This window comes from Mobula birostris, chromosome 6, assembly GCF_030028105.1.
Source record: "Mobula birostris isolate sMobBir1 chromosome 6, sMobBir1.hap1, whole genome shotgun sequence".
NCBI classification, from domain to species: Eukaryota; Metazoa; Chordata; class Chondrichthyes; order Myliobatiformes; family Myliobatidae; genus Mobula; species Mobula birostris.
Window position 1 is genome coordinate 95,121,263 of NC_092375.1, and position 21,372 is coordinate 95,142,634.

The window sequence follows — 21,372 nt, forward strand, 5'->3', positions numbered from 1 at the left end:
AAGGGGTATATGGAACAATTTAAGGGGTATGGACTAGCTCAAGAAACACATTGGTCATCACTGATGAGATGGGCTGAAGGGCCTGTTTCCAATGCTGTATATACGTGAATCAGAGGAATGGGACTAAACTGAGATTAGACAAGTCAAGAGGAGTCAACGGCTCATTCAAATAAAGGCAGACATAAGCCAAGCTAGTCCTGTCACAGGAAAAGCAAAACTATACTAAACCCCTCACTATTCAACAGCCACAGAAGCATAGAAACACTTTGGATATTACCTGAAAAATCAACAGGATAATTTTGACTTTATGCAATAATGTTGAACAAGATAGTTAGGATTTCCACTAATGTAGTGTCAACCTGTTTTACATCTATTTTGATAAGCACATCCATATTTCAGAGTGCCCATACTTCAAAGGCAAATTTATCAAACTTAAACCACACAATGTTGACTTAGAGCAGCGGGCGAATCCATTCCATTAAAGATGGATTAGAACAACATAAGGAGCAGAGGCAAGAGCTCCTGGAGGAACATGGGTTGAGATAATACCAATTCCACAATGGCATATCTCAAGCCTCAAACCAACACAAAGAAAGGTAATGCAGGAAAGGAACAAATAAAGACTCCAGAATTTATTTTAAAAATAAGAGTTTATGGGGGTACAATGTTTACAATGATGCAGGCAGCTTTGTACCTTTTCATTAATGTTTACAAACACAAAACATTTCAAGAGTTTAAAACAAGCAGCTAAATGTTTTAAGTTAAACCCTTATTGCAAGGTTTGCTGCACTACTGCATGTTTTTAACTACAGAACTAAATCACCATCGATAAATCCTTTACAATACTCCCGTCTACTGTACCTGACCAATGTTCTACACAATGGGAGCAGCATTTAGTGCAAAGGCTGTTATGTGTGAAGTTGCCAATGTCTGACATGCAGAAAAGTCTTCCAGGTTCGAAGTATGGCTGCACTACTTAGATGTAACCATCTCACACTACACTACAAAGGAAGGTCAGTGTCTGAGAGAGCTTGAACAATAGGATGCAAAAGATATACAGCTGTAATAAGTGGAGCCTTTACTAAAGCAATATGAGGATAAATGTGCTGCCTCTATCCTGTCATTTCCCATCAGCTTCCTTGTTGGACTGATGTTAATCTAGTTAAATTGAATGCTTAAACAAGGGAAAGAAGTTAATTTAACGAAAATCTTCCGAATTTTAACAGCTAGCTGATTGATCCTTCCTTGTATCTATTTACCAAAGGGAAATAATCACTAATATTTACTTCTCAGGAAACACCACTGAAATTCCACCATTTTCTAAAAGCTGGTTAGCAATAGAAATACATAAAGCATGAATCTCCAACCACATATATGTTGCAATTAGGAGCTGACAATATTAATAATGTCCATTTGTCCTGACTTCTTTCCAATGAACACAGCTGCTGGAAATAATTGAACTACACTATCAAATACAAGGAATGATTAATCTGAAAGGTTTCCCCATACTCAGTTTAAAATATCAAAGACTTGTTTTTATTTGCTTGGAACTTACCAAGGATTATTATTCCTATGTCTACAGAAGCATCAATTGTGCATTTTTCCTTCAAAGTAAATTAATGGTTACACAGATGCCTTTGCAACCTATTGCTCATTTATATCCTAGTCAGAATAAATAATGGCAGAAGCTGCTTGGTTCTCAGTGCTAATAAGTGAAACATTTTCACTCAACCGGAAAGGAAAACAATTCTGCTATGATTAATGAAACGACAAAGATAACACCCTAATATTAGCAACATGCCTGGAAAAACATTCATAAAATGACAAAAGAGATTTGAACAATTGATTTCCACTTTCCATCCCTGAAGCAATCTAAGCTCTTTATCTCCCATTAGTCCTTTCAAGGGACTACAGTAGTAACTTTACGAAAATAGCAACTTTTTTTGTGTTGATTCAAAGGAAAATTAGCAAATAAATTAAAAACTTAATTTCCTGTTTTATGGTCAAAATGTTTGCATCATAATTTGAAAGTTACAATGCAAACATTTGGATGAATACACAAATTGTGAGCTTGCCATTCACACAGTAGATACATGTTCACATTTACACCAATTTGAAGTAGTTCAGCTGAATAAGGGCATTTTCCTTCCACTTTCATTCAAAATACAAGTGACCAGAAATAATTTTTTTTTTTTAAAATGCAGCAAAATACGCATTGTCTTTTTCAAGAAAAGACAAGTCATGTCACAGCACAATGTAAGACATTTTGGGCCAACACTCTTAACTGTTAAGTATGCAGCATTTCTTGTTTGAGAAAGAACATGCACCAGGGAGCAAGCTGAAAAGCATCATGCATCACATTGCCCTGGCTTCCTTATGATTAAGAATTTTATTGATTTTCCTAAAATTATAACAACTTTTGCATTGAAAAGGCAGGTTTTACTTCTTCCATATTGTGTAAAACACCCATCTGAACAAGGAGCTTAAGGAAAGCAAACACATTGAATTTATGCACATATAGTTTATAAAATGCACTTCTGAACCAAAATGAAAATTTGTAATATTCTGACAAATAGGTTTTTAAAAATTATATACCACCAGTCAATCTTCCCATTTCCATTTATCATTTTGAAGGGATTGTCCTTTATGACTTGTTCATCCAATCTTCCACCAACACCAATCACTCCACTTTAGGCAATTTCCCTTACAACACAAGGAGGTAAATCATCACTTGGCCTCTGACCATGCATCATCCCAGGGCCTTCAAGGAGCAGCAGGAATCTTGGGATGTGTCACTTTTTAAGTGCTATTATTTTCATTGTAAATTAAAACTGTAAATGCCGGGAATACTCAGCAAGCGAGGCAGCATCCATGGAGAAAGAAAGAGAGTTAACATATCAGATCAATAAAGACATGCAGTTCTGAATAAGAATTTTGAGTCCATATTTGCATGAAAGGAGTGATAAAATATTGACATTAAAGATACCTTCAGAATGGGGTCATCAAAAGCTGTGCTTTCCCATGCCATCAGGAAAGCAAAATGGGATTATTCACAGAGAGTATGTAGCCATTTCTGTGAATCCAGACACAAGAGGCACATTGGGCAGAGCATTCAGACCATAACAGAATACAAGTCAATGACAGCAACAGTTCTCTTCCTAAGAGGCTGGATGTCTTTACGAACGGAATGATGTACCGACAGGAAGATTCCCTAACTCCACCACACACACCCCTACCTGAGGAACAGGCACTCTGTTTGGCTGCAGCTGTTGTGAGGAAGACCCTAGCCAAGTCAACCCACATAAAGCTGCAGGGCCTAATAACATACCTGGTCGGGTGTCAAGGGACTGCACAGCCCAGGCAACAGACATCTTCAACATCTCTCTGGAACAGTCTACTGCCCCCACAGGATTCTAGGCAGCACCATTTCCTGGCACCCAAGGCTGCAACAGTAACCTGCCCTAATTACTACTGTCCAGTAGTAACGACCTCAACAATAATGAAATGCTATGAGCAGGTGGTTATGGACCTCATTAAATCCCATCTTCCTGCTACATTGGATCCATTGCAGTTTGCTTATCATCGTGGAATTCGATCCTCTGATCATACCATAGTATCTGCACTCCATTCCATCCTCTCCCACCTGGAAAATGATGCCTCATATGCAGGAATGCTGCTCACCAACTTTAGCTCAGCCTTTAATATAATCATCCCTCAGAAGCTGGTAGGTAAACTGTACTCATTGGTTTTCAATACCTCTCTCTGTAACTGGACCAAGGACTTCCCAACAGACCAACCGGCCCTTGTTGGCAGCAACATCTCTAGCTCTATCACGCTGAGTATTGACTGTGGGCTCAGCCCACGACTGTTCACTGTGCTGTTGGATCAAGTTCAAACTGAATCAAATTCACTGATGACACAACAGTGACTGGCCTCATCACGATGATGAGAGTGCACAAAGAGGAGGTAGAGCAGCTGCTAGAGCACAACTTGAATCCCAACACGGACAAGTCTGAATAGATGATGTGGACTTTAGAAAGGTGCAGGCTTGCTCCTCAGTGGAGAGAGTGAGTTTAAGTTTAATTGGCATTCAATCATACACATGAATTCAGCCAAGCAAAACAGTGTTCCTCCAAGGTAAAATTTATAGACCAGTGAGTCTTCCTTCAGTGGTTGGTAAGTTCATGGAGAAGATCCTGAGAGGCAGGATTTATGAACATTTGGAGAGGTATAATACGATTAGGAATAGTCAGCATGGCTTTGTCAAAGGCAGGTCATGCCTTACGAGTCTGATTGAATTTTTTGAAGATGTGACTAAGCACATTGATGAAGGTAGAGCCGTAGATGTAGTGTATATGGATTTCAGCAAGGCATTTGATAAGGTACCCCACGCAAGGCTTATTGAGAAAGTAAGGAGGCATGGGATCCAAGGGGACATTGCTTTGTGGATCCAGAACTGGCTTGCCCACAGAAGGCAAAGAGTGGTTTGTAGACGGGTCATATTCTGCATGGAGGTCAGTGACCAGTGGTGTGCCTCAGAGATCTGTTCTGGGACCCTTACTCTTCTTGATTTTTATAAATGACCTGGATGAGGAAGTGGAGGGATAGGTTAGTAAATTTGCTGATGACACAAAGATTGGGGGTGTTGTGGATAGTGTGGAGGACTGTCAGAGGTTACAGCGGGACATCAATAGGATGCAAAACTGGGCTGAGAAGTGGCAGATGGAGTTCAACCCAGGTAAGTGTGAGGTGGTTCATTTTGGTAGGTCAAATATGATGGCAGAATACAGTATTAATGGTAAGACTCTTGGCAGTGTGGAGGATCAGAGGGATCTTGGGGTCCAAGTCCATAGGACACTCACAGCTGCTGCGCAAGTTGACTGTGTGGTTAAGAAGGCATGTGGTGCATTGGCCTTCATCAATTGCAGGGTTGAGTTTAGGAGCCAAGAGCAGCTATATAAGACCCTGGTCAGACCCCACTTGGAGTACTGTGCTCAGTTCTGGTCGCCTCACAACAGGAAGGATGTGGAAACTATAGAAAGGGTGCAGAGGAGATTTACAAGGATGTTGTCTGGATTGAGGAGCATGCCTTATGTGAATAGGTTGAGAGAACTCGGCCTTTTCTCCTTACAGCAACGGAGGATGAGAGGTGACCCGATAGAGGTGTACAAGATAATGAGCGGCATTGATCGTGTGGATAGTCAGAGGCTTCTTCCCAGGGCTGAAATGGCTAACGTGAGAGGGCATAGTTTTAAGGTGCTTGGAAATAGGTACAGAGGGGATGTCAGGGGTAAGTTTTTATTTTACGCAGAGCATGGTGAGTGCATGGAATGGGCTGCAGGCAACAGTGGTGGAGGGGGATACGGCTGGGTCTTTAAAGAGACTCCTGGATACGTACATGGAGCTTAGAAAAATAGAAGATCATGGGTAAACCTAGGTAATTTCTAAAGTACATGTTCAGCACAGCATTGTGGGCCGAAGGGCCTGTATTGTGCTGTAAGTTTTCTATGTTCTAGAACCATCTGAGGGTAGAGCCCAACGGCTTATGTATTTTTATGACTGATGCAGTTATGGTTAAAATGAGGAAATATTTCATGATTTTAAACAAACTATAGGGAGCCAGCTGGGACAAAGCCTGACAATGTATTCATTTTCCATGCAGAATCAAATAATCGTGATCTAGAGCCAAGATCATCAGTTCACTGAACTCATGAGCCAAAGCTATTGCTAAAATCAACACTAAGTTCTAATTTTCCAGTGGGTTACTTTAACTTTGTTATTATTTACAGAGCTTCTAAGGGGATTGCATGTACCACAACACTTTCAAATGTTGTCCACAGATGTTTATAAATTAAATGATTTCGGCTAATTTTCCATAGCCACATTCTTTATGGGCATCTCCTCAATTTGTCACTTTGTCCTTTAGATTGGCTTTTATTGCACTGATATCTTTATAAGCTTCCCCTTCCCAAGATGAAATCTGACAGCATTTCCAATATTTAATGTTTGAATCCTCACTAAGCTGTGTTTAATCTTTGTGACAGTTGTCCGAGAAATTTAGTCCTAATGATGTTATTAATAACAATGATCATTTTACTTCACAGATTGCATCCCAATAACTTGCATTTATGTGTTTTTAAATAATAAACATGGATCTATGTATTTCACAGGTACATGAATCAGACAAACTTTGAATCTATTTGAAAATAATACACAGTGGACGGCCAGCATTAGAGAAATGCACAATAGTACTGGAAGAGGATACTGACGCAAGGAAGAACCCGACCATTCAAGGATCCAAGTGCAACTTGGAAGAAATTTAAATGTGAGGAGTTGCTGAAACAAATCATCTTACCACTCGTACTAAATACAGTCGGCCCTCCTTATCCATGAGGGATTGGTTCCAGGACCCCTTGCGGATACCAAAAAAAGTGGATGCTCAAGTCCCTTATTCAAACTGTCTCAATGCGGTGGACCTTAGGACCCAGCGGAATGCCGGACCTTATTTAACCTGTCTCAGTGCGGTGGACATTAGGACCTGGCGGTGGAGCTCTGAATCCGCAGTGTTTCTGTTCACGAAAATAATCACGATCACAATTTAAAATGAAGTGGAAATAATAAAGCGATCGGAAAGAGGTGAAACGCCATTGGTCATCGGAAAAGCGTTAGGCTACAGTCGGTCAACGATCGGAACAACTTTAAAGGATAAAATGAGAAAGGCCCTGCCCGATTAAAACTACAATTATTACCAAGCAATGAAGTGGTTTAACTATTGGGTTTTGGGGTTTTGAGTTTTTGATCCTCCACAGCAACCCGGCACGGATGGACAGCGCACTCGGGAGTGGTCCGTCACTGGATCGAACCCGGGAACAATCTGTCAGTGGATCGAACTCGGGAACTTCCGTTCCCAAGCCCGGCGCTGAAACATACATTTCTTAAGTGTTTTATATGCATAGAAAGGTAAAATATATACTATATACCAGGACAAACGTTTGACTAACTGACGCTAAATAATACCAGATGTACCTGTTCCAACTTACTTAGTAAGAGAACTTCCGTTTTTTTTTCGATCCCAATCCACAATAACCTACGCACATCCTCCGGTATACTTTAAATCATCTCTAGATTACTTATAATACCTAATACAATGTAACTGCTATGTGAAATAGTTGTTATACTGCATTGTTTAGGGAATAATGACAAGGAAAAATAGTCTGTACATGTTCGAACAACAAGTGCTAGAAGAGCACTTTCGGGTTTTCTCGATTTGCAGTTGAATTCGCGCATGCGGAACTCGCGGATAAGGAGGGCTGAGTGTACTCACCTTCACTGTCCTGAAGTTGGTATTAGATACAAATCATCTGCCAGTCCAGTTTTTTTTTGTTTCACTAGGCACACTCCCAATTAACTACATGTATGTTGGGAGTGACTGAATTACCTATGGAAGCACTCATTTGGGGAAAGAACTTAACCTATTTCCATAAATAAATACTTCAAATTTGAGAAAGGATACAATTCTGCATAAGAGGGAACACAAACAACTTTCTTTGAATATTCCACAGGACAGCAGAGCTTGTTCAGCTGCTTCTCATACGTTGCTAGTGCTTCTGTTAAGTTTGCACAATTACCCTACAAAGAGAAAAACAAACAGATGTTAGGCACTTCAAAGAGAGGAAAAAATTATCCAGATTTTTACAAAACTTGACTTTTGGATAAAGATTACCGATCTGGAAATAGGCAGCAACACAAACCACAAAAAAACAGATTTGACAGTAATCAATGACTTCCAAGTGGCCATCTCAACTTCCCACCTGGTCCTACCACTCACTAAAGTGAGCTTCTGGTTGCAATCTCAAGGAGCATGCCAGACATCAACATGCAACTGTCCAATTCCAGGTAACTTCCAGGCTCTCTTCTTGCAACTACAAGCAGGCACGGAGCCTTAGGTCCCATACAACCAGGTTCATTTACTCCTATCAAGCTCCAAAACTACTATGTACAACTTCGCTCATTATAACCTAGACTCTCAAGGACTCTTTATAACTCGTGTTCTCAGTATGTTTTCTATATTCACAATTTGTATTCATTTGGTGCATTTTGGATGTCTATCGGTCATTGTGTATAGTTTTTCATAAATTCTATTGCTTTTCTTTATGTTCCTGTAAATATGTGCAAGAAAATGAACCTCAAGGCAGTATGTGGGGAAACACAAGTACTTGAATAATACATTTTATTTTGACTTTGATCTTATTTTGCACCTAAGAGATGGTGCAGGCAGAAATACTGATTTCAGTCACTTTTTACAACCTTTAACCTCCTTTTGTGAGCCAGTTAATTTTCTGGTTAATGATAGCTCACTGATGACAACTCCCATCCCCTTCTAAGACACAGTCAGTGTAAGAATAAGAGAATAATGGCATTTTGAATCAAAATGGACAGCGTTCTCAAGAGATAGCCCACAGTGTCACTTATGTGAACATAAGAACAAGGTAGCTATTTAGGCATTGATTCTGATCAACATTCAATAAGATCAAGATCGAATGTTATATGTCACTTAAGTAATGCAACTTCAGTAGCTCGGAAGATACTATTTATTTAAAACAATAATAACTAAATATAGTATAATTTAGTACAAAAAATACTATTCAGCAAGATCTCAGGTTACCATTCCTGAGAACTGCTCACAGCCTTAACTGTTCAGAAGTTAGAAGTGAACAAAAACAGTGTCAAGGACATCTCCGATTGGATCCACAGCATTCTAAAGGGGTAGAGTGAGAAGTCAGAAGTCATGATACATATTGATACTGATGATAGAGGCAGGAAAAAGGATGAGGTCCTGAAGAAAATATTTAGGAAGCAAGTAGGAGGCTGTAAAGCAGGACCTCAAGCGTCTTAATCTCTGGAATGCTGCCTGTGGTGTGCACTAGTGAGGGCAAGAATAGGATGATGTGGCAGACGACGTGGCAGAAATGGAAAGAATATGGCACAGCTGTTAATCTGCTGTCCTCAAAAACTGAGTGACTGCAAGAAAGGGACTAGTGAGGGAGGCCACCAAGAGACCTATGAAAAATCTGGAGGAGTTACAAGCTTCAGAGGCAGAGATGGGAGAGACTGCGCATGCAACAACTGTTACCCAGGTGCTTCACTGGTTGTAGCTTTATGGGAGAGTGGCAAAGAGGAAGCCACTGTTGAGAAACAGACTCACATGAAATCTCATCTAGAGTTTGCCAAAAGGCACGTGGGAGACTCTGAAGTCAGCTGGAAGGTTCTATGGTCTGACAAAACCAAAATTAAGCTTTTTGATCATCAAACTAAATGCTATATTTGACATAAGCCAAACACTGGACATCACCAAAAACACACCATCCCTACTCTGAAGCATGGTGGTGGCTGCATCATGCTGTGGGGATACTTCACTGCAGCAGGCCCTGGAAGGCTTGTGAAGGTAAAGGGTGAAATGAATACAGCAAAATACAGGGAAATCCTGGAGGAAAACCTGATGCAGTCTGCAAGAGAACTGCAACTTGGGCGAAGATTTGTTTTCCAGCAAGACAATGACCCCAAGAATAAAGCCAAAGCTACACAGGAATGGCTTAAAACCAACAAAGTTAATGTCCTGGAGTGGCCAAGTCAGAGTCCAGACCTCAATCCAATTGAGAATTTGTGGCTGCACTTGAAAAGAGCTCACGATCCCCATCCAATCTGACAGAGCTTGAGCAGTTTTGTAAAGAATGGGGTAAAATTGCAGTGTCCAGATGTGCCAAGCTGATAGAGAACTATCTACACAGACACAAGGGTGTAATTGCTACCAAACGTGCATTTACTAAATACTGACTTGAAGGGGGTGAGTAATTATGCAATCAATTTGTTTTCACTTTGACATGGAAGTGTCAAAAAACCCGAATTAAATCCACTGTGATTCAATGTTGTAAAACAATAAAACATGAAAACTTCTGGGGGGGGGGGGGGTGAATACCTTGTTGTAGGCACTGTAACTGCAGTCGATTGGACGGTCTGAAATGCTTTTTTTTTTAATGCAAGTCAAGAGCAATGAACTTAGAGCGTGGGTCAATGCATAGAACTATGACCTTGTTGTAGGCACTGTAACTGCAGTCGATTGGACGGTCTGAAATGCATAGAACTATGACATCAGTGGGACTGTATTGAAAGAGTGCGTAGTTTCAAGTTCCTCAGTATACATGTCACTGAGGGTTTCAACTAGACTATATACTTTATACTTTATTGTCGCCAAACAATTGAAACTAGAACGTACAATCATCATAGCGATATTTGATTCTGTGCTTCCCACTCCCTGGATTACAAATCGATAGTAAATATTAAAAATTTAAATTATAAATCATAAATAGAAAATAGAAAAATGGGAAGTAAAGTAGTGCAAAAAAACCGAGAGGCAGGTCCGGATATTTGGATGGTACGGGCCAGCTCCGGGTCAGGATTCATTCAGCAGTCTTATCACAGTTGGAAAGAAGCTGTTCCCAAATCTGGCCATACGAGTCTTCAAGCTCCTGAACCTTCTCCCGGAGGGAAGAGGGATGAAAAGTGTGTTGGCTGGGTGGGTCGTGTCCTTGATTATCCTGGCAGCACTGCTCAGACAGCGTGCGGTGTAAAGTGAGTCCAAGGACAGAAGATTGGTTTGTGTGATGTGCTGCGCCGTGTTCACGATCTTCTGCAGCTTCTTCCGGTCTTGGACAGGACAACTTCCATACCAGGTTGTGATGCACCCTAGAAGAATGCTTTCTATAGTGCATCTATAAAAATTAGTGAGGGTTTTAGGGGACAGGCCAAATAGTTTTCTCAGGAAGTAAAGGCGCTGATGGGCCTTCTTGGCAGTGGACTCTACTTGGTTGAACCAAGTCAGGTCATTTGTCATATTGACCCCGAGGAACTTAAAGCTTTTGACCTGTTCCACTTGCGCACCACCGATGTAAGTTGGGTCGTGCGGTCCACTACTCCTTCTGAAGTCAACAACTAATTCCTTCGTCTTGCTGACATTGACATTGAGGGATAGGTTATTGTCTTCGCACCATGCCACCAGGTTCTTAATTTCCTCTCTGTACTCAAAATCATTACCTGAGATACCACCTACAATTATTGTGTCATCAGCAAACTTATATATTGAGTTTGATGGAAACTTGGCTACACAATCATGGGTGTACAGTGAGTACAGCAGGGGACTAAATACACAGCCTTGTGGGGCACCGGTGCTCAGAGTGATTGTACAGGAGCGCTTGTCCCCTATTTTTACAGCCTGGGTCCTGTCTGTGAGGAAGTTGAAGATCCAGCTGCAGATCTGAGTGCTAAGGCCCAGGTTCCGGAGTTTAGGAATCAGTTTATTTCGAATGATGGTATTAAAGGCAGAGCTGTAGACAATGAAAAGAAGCCTTACGTATGCATCTTTATGTAGGGCCAGAGAGATGGCATCTGCCGTTGACCTGTTGCTCCGGTAGGCGAATTACAAAGCGTCGAGGTTGACCGGTAGGCTGTGGTTGATGTGTGCCATAACCAATCGCTTGAAGCAGTTCATAGCAATTGATGTCAGAGCCACAGGTCGATAGTCATTCAGGCATGCCACCTTGCTCTTCTTCGGCACTGGGATTATCGTTGCCTTTTTAAAACACGAGGGGATCTTAGACTGAAGCAAGGAGCAGTTGAAGATGTCAGCAAACACTCCAGCTAGCTCGCTTGCACAGGGCCGGAGAACCCGTCCCAGGACGCCATCTGGGCCCATCACCTTCCTTGGATCTACCTTCAGGAAGGCCCTTCTAACGGGCTGTGTGGTGAAAAAAAGCACAACAGTGCCTCTTTCACCTCAGATGGCTGAAGAATTTCAGAATGAATCCCCAAATCTTCAGGACTTTCTAGAAGGGCAGAATGGAGAGCATCGTGACTGGCTGCATCACTGCCTGGTACGGGAACTGTACCACCCTCAGTCGCTGGACACGCAGAGAATGGTGCGGACAGCCCAGCACATCTGTCCATAAAAAGGGCCTGGAGGATTATCAGGGACACCAGCCACACCAACTGTTTCAGCTGGTAGCATCTGGCAAACGGTACCGCAGCATTAAGGCCAGGGCCAACAGGCTCCGGGACAGTTTCTTTCACCAGACCATCAGAATTGACTACGCATTGAATCGACTGTACATGTATACAAAATAATTATGTTTACAATTTTAGTGTTTGGACAATGTCCTCTCACACTTCCCTTCTTATTGGTTATACATTACGACAGAGACACGAAGATTTTTACTCCCTTTAATAAAAAAAATAACAAATAACAACAGTAACAATAATAAACCTGGGTCTCTGAAATTGTGAAACAGTGACCCTACTTGCTACACCATCATGTTAAAGTAATCTGAAAAGTTTACATATTAGTGTCCATATACTCAAACCAGTAAGGGTATTAAGGAAGTTTAAGGGATATTTTGTTATAAATACGTTATAAACACAAAATGATGACACTAGATCTTAAAGGATAGGCCTCAGGTGGAATATTCAGAGTAAGTATGGACACAGCACCAAGAAAAACTAAGGAAGATCTTTCAAAGGACACAATATTTGCTTAAGTGTTACCAGAGGTTGGCAAAATTAGAATAGTCTCCCAAGAACAGAATATTGAGGGAAGCAAATCAAGATGGTTTAGTTAATAGCCAATGCACTGATTACAGAGCAAAAAATTTAATTCCCAACCTACAGGCATAGAACCTACACTTGCATTGTGAGTTTGTTTTAAGAGTACATTATCTTCTTACACATTTGCATTGAATATAGATGAAACTACTATAGGCACAACCTCTATGCCTATTTACATAGTGCAATGAAACTCCAGCAAGTTCAGAATAAGGAAGATAAGGAATAAGGGGAAGAAACTGTCTCTCATCCGGACCATTCTTGTTTTTACACACCGTAGTCTCCTGCCTGATGGTAGGAAGTCAAAGAGGATGCTGGATGAATGGGTGGCATCCTTACTAATGCATGCACAGCACTGCTGATAAATGTCCCCACTGGATGATGGTGACACCACTCTGATCTTTTCACAGTCCTCTGTAGGGACTTCTAGTCTGATGCTCGACTGCTCCCATACCCGATGGAGATGCAGCTTGTCAGGATGCTCTCAATGGTGCTCCTGTAAAAAGCACTGGGGGTGGGGGGGGGGGGGGCGGGGGAGAGCCTTGCTTGCCCAATTTTCTCAAGAAGTGGAGGTGTTGCCGTATCTTCTCGCTCAGGGAGATGACGTTAAGGGACCAGGTGAGGTCACCTGTTGATTTTAAAGAGAGCAGGAAATATACATTTACCCACTCAGCTCTTAGCCACAAAGTTGCCGGTATTGTGACCCCCAGTGTTGTGAACTCTGTCCTACCACAAACTGGACTCTTGGCACTGGTCACACATGCTGGCTGCACTCTGACCCAAGCTCACACTCTTGTCAAATGACCGAACCAGGTGCCAGGCCAGCGTGGATGTGAGCAACTGGAAGCTGGAGTTTAACTCTGTACAGATATAACCATGTCTGTTTTTGTTTAAATTTCGAAATGAATGTGCAACAGCTCTACACAATTTCTAAACAACTCTGGATTAATGTACACATAGTAAAGAGTTCCCTATTGATGCAGCACCCAGTGTATCTCTTATTATGTTGCAAAGTGCTTCACAATTGTGAAAGTACATTAGAAATACAGTCATTGTTGTAAGGTAGAGAAACATGGCAGCCAATTTAGGCCCAAAGTCTCACTTCAAAGAACTAGATTATAACAAGATAATGATTTAATACACATTGCCTGCAGACCAAATGTCATCCAGGAATCCAGAACTCCTCTGTTCTTCACACAGTGCCAGAAGTTCTTTCAAATCCTCACAGGCTGGGACACAGCCATGTAGTATCCACAAGACTAACCAGATGATTATTAAAGCTTTTACTGTTCATAGTTTACAATACTTGCTTTGTCTACCATCCACATAATCTAACATGCAAGAAAACTGATAAAGCATATCAGTCATGTGCCTAAACAGCTATTAAGAAATCAAAGCAAGCAGAACTGTACATACCATTCTAAATCCCAACTGTTTTCCAGCAACTGCACGTATATGTGTTGCCACCTGGTGTGCACTAGCAGCATTGCACCTCTGGTGCTCCCAGTAAGAAATATTGCGATGTTGCTGAGTTTGAATAAGGTATTCCATTTATGGATACTCTGCAGGCATTAATCATTGTGTTCCGGGATCAGGAATAACAAGAACATGAATGGGGCACACTTGGGACATGAGTGAATTACCCGATCCATTCCTTGCCTCGACACAAGATTCTCTGAAGAAGCAGATTCCTGCCTCTTGACTGCTACAACAGTTAGATGGCAAGGTCAACAGGATCACAAGTATAACAACCTCCACTGATTAACAAAATTAGGCGAGGAAGTAAGTGTAAAACAAGAAAGCAAGAAAATTCCTCATCTCTAAACGCACTTGCACTTTTCAAAAAAAAGATCAAAGTAAACTATTCTACAACAGATCACCCCTGAGATTTTCCTTGGAAGGTTATGGTTATGCAAGTCTCATTTAGAGTGCCTACCCCACCCACACCCTTGGACCCACAACTTTATTTGGGTTGCAGTTAAATACAGGAATTGAAAGGACACCAACAGAAATCAGCCTACTCTACAAATCGTGAGATCATGGCTGATCTGCATCTTAGCTTGACCTCTCCACCTTTGCTCTGCACTATTGGTGCAGTACGACTGCAACTCGGTCCAATTTTATATCTTCTATCCTTTTGCACTGCAGTAAACTAGGGATAAAATCAACGTTCATGGCCCTTTGAATCATTTTTGTATCTGTCCAAGTTATAAAGACACCATTGAGAAAAATACTTCATCAACCAAAATTTGATCTTGTACTTCCCTAGTTTAAATCCAAACACTTTGACTTTGATGTACTCACCTCAGGTAAATGGGAAAGTCTAACTTCACTCACCTGAGTGGTGGAGTTAAGAACTCGCACAACATTTAAGCATCTTGACAAACACCTAAGTTATTGTAAACTCCAACAGTGGAAGATAGATGGGTAGATCCAGCTTCTGTGCTGCAGTATTCAATGCTTTATTCCATCACTCTCTCTTTAAAACTGCCTGTTCCCATCTAAAATAATTTGCCACTGACTGTGGCCAAGAAACTAGGAAAACACTATTTAAAAACAGAAGGAACAGTGAAAATCTGGTCCGAGTACACTTTGATAATCAGCATATTTCTATATTTCACACTCACCATCTTTAACCAGGGAGCTCATTCAGGAGTGGAAGTTTCTTCACTCAGAGGATAGTGAGAGAAATCTCTACCCTCTACATTTGTGAAAACTCAGTGAACATTCAAAACAAAAGATCGATTGATTTCTGGGCATTAAGGGAATCAAGGAATATAGGGAGAGCACGAAACAAGGAACAGAGATTGAAGATTGCCCATGCTATCAATGAATGCTGGAGCAGAGCCAGTTAGATGGCCTGCCTGCCTGTCCTCCCATCTCTTGTGTTCTGATGTTTTTCCAAGTGCTCACTTTATTCTCAACATAATTAACACCTTCTCTACATCAAAAGTCAGCTTCATTCGTCAACATTTCTCCATTTTCTCTCTACTTTCCTTCTTAAAAAAAGTCATCACTTTTATTATTGAAACAAAAGTTCCTGAACCAATAAAGATCCAATATAATTGAAATAGGATTCCAAGAATCTTAACTTGTCGTTGCTCATACACCAAGTTCACAAGTACCATCATCTGTGATACCCAAAATACAGTCCAGTGATTTGGAGAACCTTCCGAATAACTCAAATGGAATGTAAACATAATTCCCTCAACTGGAAAACCTGCTAAGGTGCAGACTAGATGCATTTCACCAAGGCTCATGGAACATCTCCCTCTGAAATCTCACTTGCATGGAATTCATGGTGCAATATTTATGAAGTTTTATTACTGTCATATTCAGAATAAACAGTGAAAAGACTGACCCACCTGTGTGAAATACTTTCCAGTGGGCTTTAAAACCCTCAGAGCAAGATCAAGAATAAGTCGCAAAAAATCCCAAGTTGATTCTGGGGGCAGAAAGAAATAAACAATTCACTTTAATAAGTTCATCTTTAATTTCCATTCAGATTTTTATAACAGAAAAAAAATTAAAACTTGTTAACATGAAAATAGGAAACTGCAGGTCAGAAGACACAACCAGGCTGCAGCCATTCAGAAGCTGGATTTCTAAGTACTAACTGGGCAGTAGTAGGGACCTTCAATGATAAAATTGTACTTTATCGATTTGCCAGAAACACTCCACTAATTCTTTTGGCTAGAAGTGGACAATGCAAATTCTACTCAACTCAAAAAATCATAGAATCATTACACAACTGGAAGGCAAAGGAATCTTCATCAGCTTCTTCCAGTCCTTCCAGGTGAGGCGACACTTCACCTGTGAGTCGGCTGAGGTGATATACTGCGTCCGGTGCTCCCGATGTGGCCTTCTATATATCGGCGAGACCCAACGCAGACTGGGAGATCGTTTCACTGAACACCTACGCTCTGTCCACCAGAGAAAGCAGGATCTCCCAGTGGCCACACATTTTAATTCCATGTCCCATTCCCATTCTGATATGTCTATTCACGGCCTCCTCTACTGTCAAGATGAAGCCACACTCAGGTTGGAGGAGCAACATCTTATATTCTGTCTGGGTAGCCTCCAACCTGATGGCATGAACACTGACTTCTCAAACTTCCGCTAATGCCCCACCTCCCCCTCGTACCCCATCCGTTATTTATTTATATACACACATTCTTTTTCTCTCTCTCCTTTTACTTCCCCTGTCCCTCTCACTATACCTCTTGCCCATCCTCTGGGCTCCCCCGCCCTTTTCTTTCTCCCTAGGCCTCCTGTCCCATGATTCTCTCATATCCCTTTTGCGAATCAACTGTCCAGCTCTTGGCCCATCCCTCTCCCTCCTGTCTTCTCCTATCATTTCGGATCTCCCCTCCCTCTCCTACTTTCAAATCTCTTACTAGCTCTTCTTTCAGTTAGTCCTGACGAAGGGTCTCGGCCCGAAACGTCAACCGTACCTCTTCCAAGAGATGCTGCCTGGCCTGCTGCGTTCACCAGCAACTTCTATGTGTGTCACTTCATCGGCTTTATATGGTAACCTGATTAGTCCAGTTCCCTTATTCATATTAAGAGGCATATCGAACAGAGAAATCCAAGTTTACACACCCTATAATAACTGTATACTGAGAACAATTTTTAATGCTTTTCTCAAAAGGATCCAACTTAGCCCCTTCTGTATATTACTATTTTCCTGTTCTGGCTCCTTTAAAAAGCAATCTATTTATTTTATTCACTTATTTTCATTCCATCATTCGTTGCCCAAGTCTCTGCGATATTTTCTGCCTGGGTGGGTATAGATGGTATTTGACACGCTTGTATTAATTGGTCGGTGGACAAACAGACAGTTGGGATGTAATGTTGCACCCTAACTAAACACCAGTTGGGCCACACTTGGGAGTACCATGTGCAACTCTGACTGCACACTGTAGGATGTGACTATGCTGGAGGGAGTGCAGAGATTCACCAGATTGTTGCCTGGATTGGAAGCACTTCATCATGGGGAGAGAATGGACAAGCTGGGCTCATTTGCCTTGGAGCAAAGGAAGCTGGAGGAGTAATCCAAGTACGAGGTTATACAAGAGGCACAGATAGGGTAGGTAACCAAAATCATTTCCTGTGGGTGGGTATGAAAAACAAGAGCACTCAGGATTAAGATGAAAGGAAAACATTTAAGAGGGTCGGAGAAGTTAGTTTTTTTAAACCAAGGATGATTGATATCTGGTACATATTGCTAGTGGTGGTAAAATCATATATAATCACCATGTTTAAAAGACATTTAGTCAGGCACTTAAATATGAAAAAAAACAGAACAACACAGTCCTGATGCAGACAAATGGGATGAGCAGATGGGCAAAAAGATTAGCATGGACACAGTGTGCCCAAGGGTCTATTTCTATGCCATAAAATTATGAGCCTGTTCATCCAATTAAAGCCTCTATTGTATCTGTTTCCATCACAGGCAGTGCTTTTTCCTATCACATCCAGGTGAAGGCTCACTTATAATTGTACAATCCACAATTCTATTGGTTATTTCTCAGAAAACTATATAGCTGAAGCAGAACCTGGACAACAATCCAACAGTTCATTAACGTGTCATCCAAAGGGGGGCCAACTACCCTCCGTTACATTCAACACCTTCTCCAAATTCCCCACTGTCTTTGTTTATAGAACAAACTGAGCTGTTACAACAGGTGATTCACCTCCTGACTGCTAAGTGCTTTTCCACCCATAACGTCAGTCAGGAATGCAAGCAATGCTCTCCATTTATCAGGATGAGTACATCTCTAACAATTCTCAAGGTTCGAAAGCAAAATGGACCATTTTATTAACCACACATTTGTTCCCTCAGCCACCAGCACAGCGTGATAAAAATATATCCACAAAATGCACTGCAGCTACACAGATAAAATTTAAAAAATGGTACAAAAGGCTGCCTTCCATCCATCTGCTAAATAAGCAAGCTCTAATTTGTTTATGTTGTCCTATGAATGATGACTATCTGATGTTATGTGCATATGATGCAGCAAGTTTTTCATTGCACTTGTGTAAATGACAATAAACTCAACTTTAACTTAGAAAGACATGAGTAAAAGATAGACGTAAATCCCACTTCTTATATTCCATCCTATCCTATCTTGGAGATACTGTATCTGCTTTGGGTATAAATTCTGGGTTTGGACCTTAACCTTCCCTCATCACTGCTGGACAGCAAAAGGTATCCAATAACACAGAGAGACTGATCACAACCTTCTCAAGAGCAATTTGGATTGGGAAGTAAAGCCCGGCCTCATCAAAAACAGCTCTAATCAGTATCGATACATCCGATCCTATTTGACACCACTAAAGCAAATGTCATCAGTGCACATACAAAGCTTTTATTTAGTCTATCTTGCATTACAGATATACATGGTCAGCAACTGTGTATAGCGTCAAAATTCTGACTCAAAGGGCATTGCAGCAATTAGAGAGTTTTGGTTAGTAGTTTTATTCTAGGTAACTGATGAAACAAGTTCAAAAGCACACAGCATCATATTTAACTGAGCCATCCACATTTGAACATTCCATTGCATATCTTACGGTAGTGATCTAATTTTCCTCCTGATTATCCTTTAATGGGATGATTTAGGAAGTGATTCTTTCATTCGCTGATGTACATGCCATCTCATTTCCTGCTTCATAAAGGCCCAAAGTTTGAAGAAAAGTAGACTATGAACATAAATAGCATGCATGAGGTTTGTTTTTGGAATGGAACCATTAAAATTGTCTTAGATTGCGTTGAAATTGTCTTATTTTTGTCAAATACACCAAGGTGCAGTGAAAAATTTGTTTTGCATTACTGTTTTTACAAATCAAATAATTCAACAGCGCATTGAGGTACAACAAGGTAAAACAATAACAAAATGCAACAGCAGATACAGCGAGCAGTGCAAGTGGAAGATTATGAGGTCAAGAGTCCATCTTATCATACTAGGGAACCATTCAACAATCTTACAACAGCAAGGCAGACGCTATCCTTGAGTCTGGTGATATAAGCTTCCAGGCTAGTTTTATCTCTGCCTGATGGAGAGTGCAGAAGAGAGAATGTACATAGTGAACATAAGAAATAGGAGCAGCAGTAGGTCAGCTGGCCCGTTAAGCCTGCTCTGCCATTCAATAAGATCATGGCTGATCTGGCCATGGTCTCATCTCCGCCTACTGGCCTTTTCCCATAACCCTTAATTCCCCTACTATGCAAAAATCTAACCAACCTTGTCTTAAATATATTTACTGAGGCCACCTCCACTGCTTCATTGGGCAGAGAATTCCACAGATTCACCACTCTCTGGGAAAAGCAGTTCCTCATCTGTGCTAAATCTACTCCCCCAAATCTTGAGGCTATGCCTCCTAGTTCTAGTCTCACTTACGAGCGGAAAGAACTTCCCTGCCTCTATCCCTTTCATATTTTTATGTTTCCTTAAGATCTCCTCTCATTCTTCTGAATTCCAGTGAGTACAGTCCCAGGCGACTCAATCTCTCCTCATAGTCTAACCCCCTCATCTCTGGAATCAACCTAGTGAACCTCCTCTGCACTGCCTCTAAAGCCAGTATACCCCCCAAGTAAGGAGACCAGAACTGCATGCAGTATTCCAGGTGCAGCCTCACCAGTACCCTGTACAGTTGCAGCATAACCTCCCTGCTCTTAAATTCAATCCCTCTAGCAACGAAGGCCAACATTCCATTTGCCTTCTTGATAGCTTGCTGCACCTGCAAACCAATCTTCTGTGATTCATTCACAAGTACTCCCATGTCCCTCCACACAGCATCATACTGCAATTTTTACCATTTAAATAATAATCTGCTCTTCCATTTTTCCTTCCAAAGTGGATGACTTCACATTTACCAACATTGTATTCCATCTGCCAGACCTTGCCCACTCACTTAACCTATCTTTATCTCTCTGCAGACTTGCCATAGCAATCAGAAATTACTCACACTATCCTTCAGCAACAAGTTTTCAACCTAAATACAGATAAAATTAGTGTTTTCACAAAAAATAAGAGTTGTACGAATTGGCAAATGGAGTGCAGTGGATCCACAGCAATGACATCAGAGTTGGTTCTTAGTGATTTTGGTAACTAGGAATGAAGTAGTAACTAGGGAACAAAATGACAGATGCTACGCACAAATTCAAATTCCACACAGTAGCTCAAGAATTACAAAGGAATTTAAATGAAGATAATTAAGTAAAGCAAAGTAAAAGTAAATCTAAAGGATTAATGGGAACCATAAAACTGCTAAATTATCATGAAACCACATCCAGTTCCCTAAGCAAGCTCCTTGGTAAAACAGGGATGGGCAGCAACTGCTGACCTTGCCAGCCATACCCAATTCTTGAAAATGAATAAAAGTCACAGTATTTACCTTCTTCCGGAGATGTAGAGATAGGAACAGCTGTTAGGTCATTAATAACATAATCAAATAGCCTTCCTTCTTCAGCATATGCCTTCAGTACTGGAACACAATCTTCCACTAAGACCTGCACAATAAAAAAAAAGAATGACAGTACACCAATTGAGAAAAGATACAAAGTAATACTGCACAGAAACACTTTTGTGAGGAAAGTTCTCAAATGACTGGAACGTAGGAAATGAAGGAGCTTGAGCAGTTATAAGTACTCAGAAAGACTGGATATTGACCAAAATGGGGGTGGTGAGTAAAAAGGTCTCTACCACTACCACAGGAATG

At 41.1% G+C, this 21,372-nt stretch overlaps 1 protein-coding gene across 1 annotated transcript in view; it reads right to left on the minus strand.

Moving 5' to 3' along the window:
- Positions 1-631: 631 nt before the first annotated feature.
- Positions 632-21,372, minus strand: part of sms (spermine synthase) — a 62,767-nt gene continuing 42,026 nt past the window's right edge. Inside the window, exons 8-11 of the mRNA XM_072260893.1 lie at positions 21,049-21,163; positions 16,017-16,096; positions 7,514-7,629; positions 632-2,470 (exon numbers count right to left, since the gene is read on the minus strand). Coding sequence (XP_072116994.1) covers positions 2,440-2,470; positions 7,514-7,629; positions 16,017-16,096; positions 21,049-21,163 — 342 coding nt within the window. The 3' untranslated portion in view covers positions 632-2,439. The remainder of the gene's footprint in view (positions 2,471-7,513; positions 7,630-16,016; positions 16,097-21,048; positions 21,164-21,372) is intronic.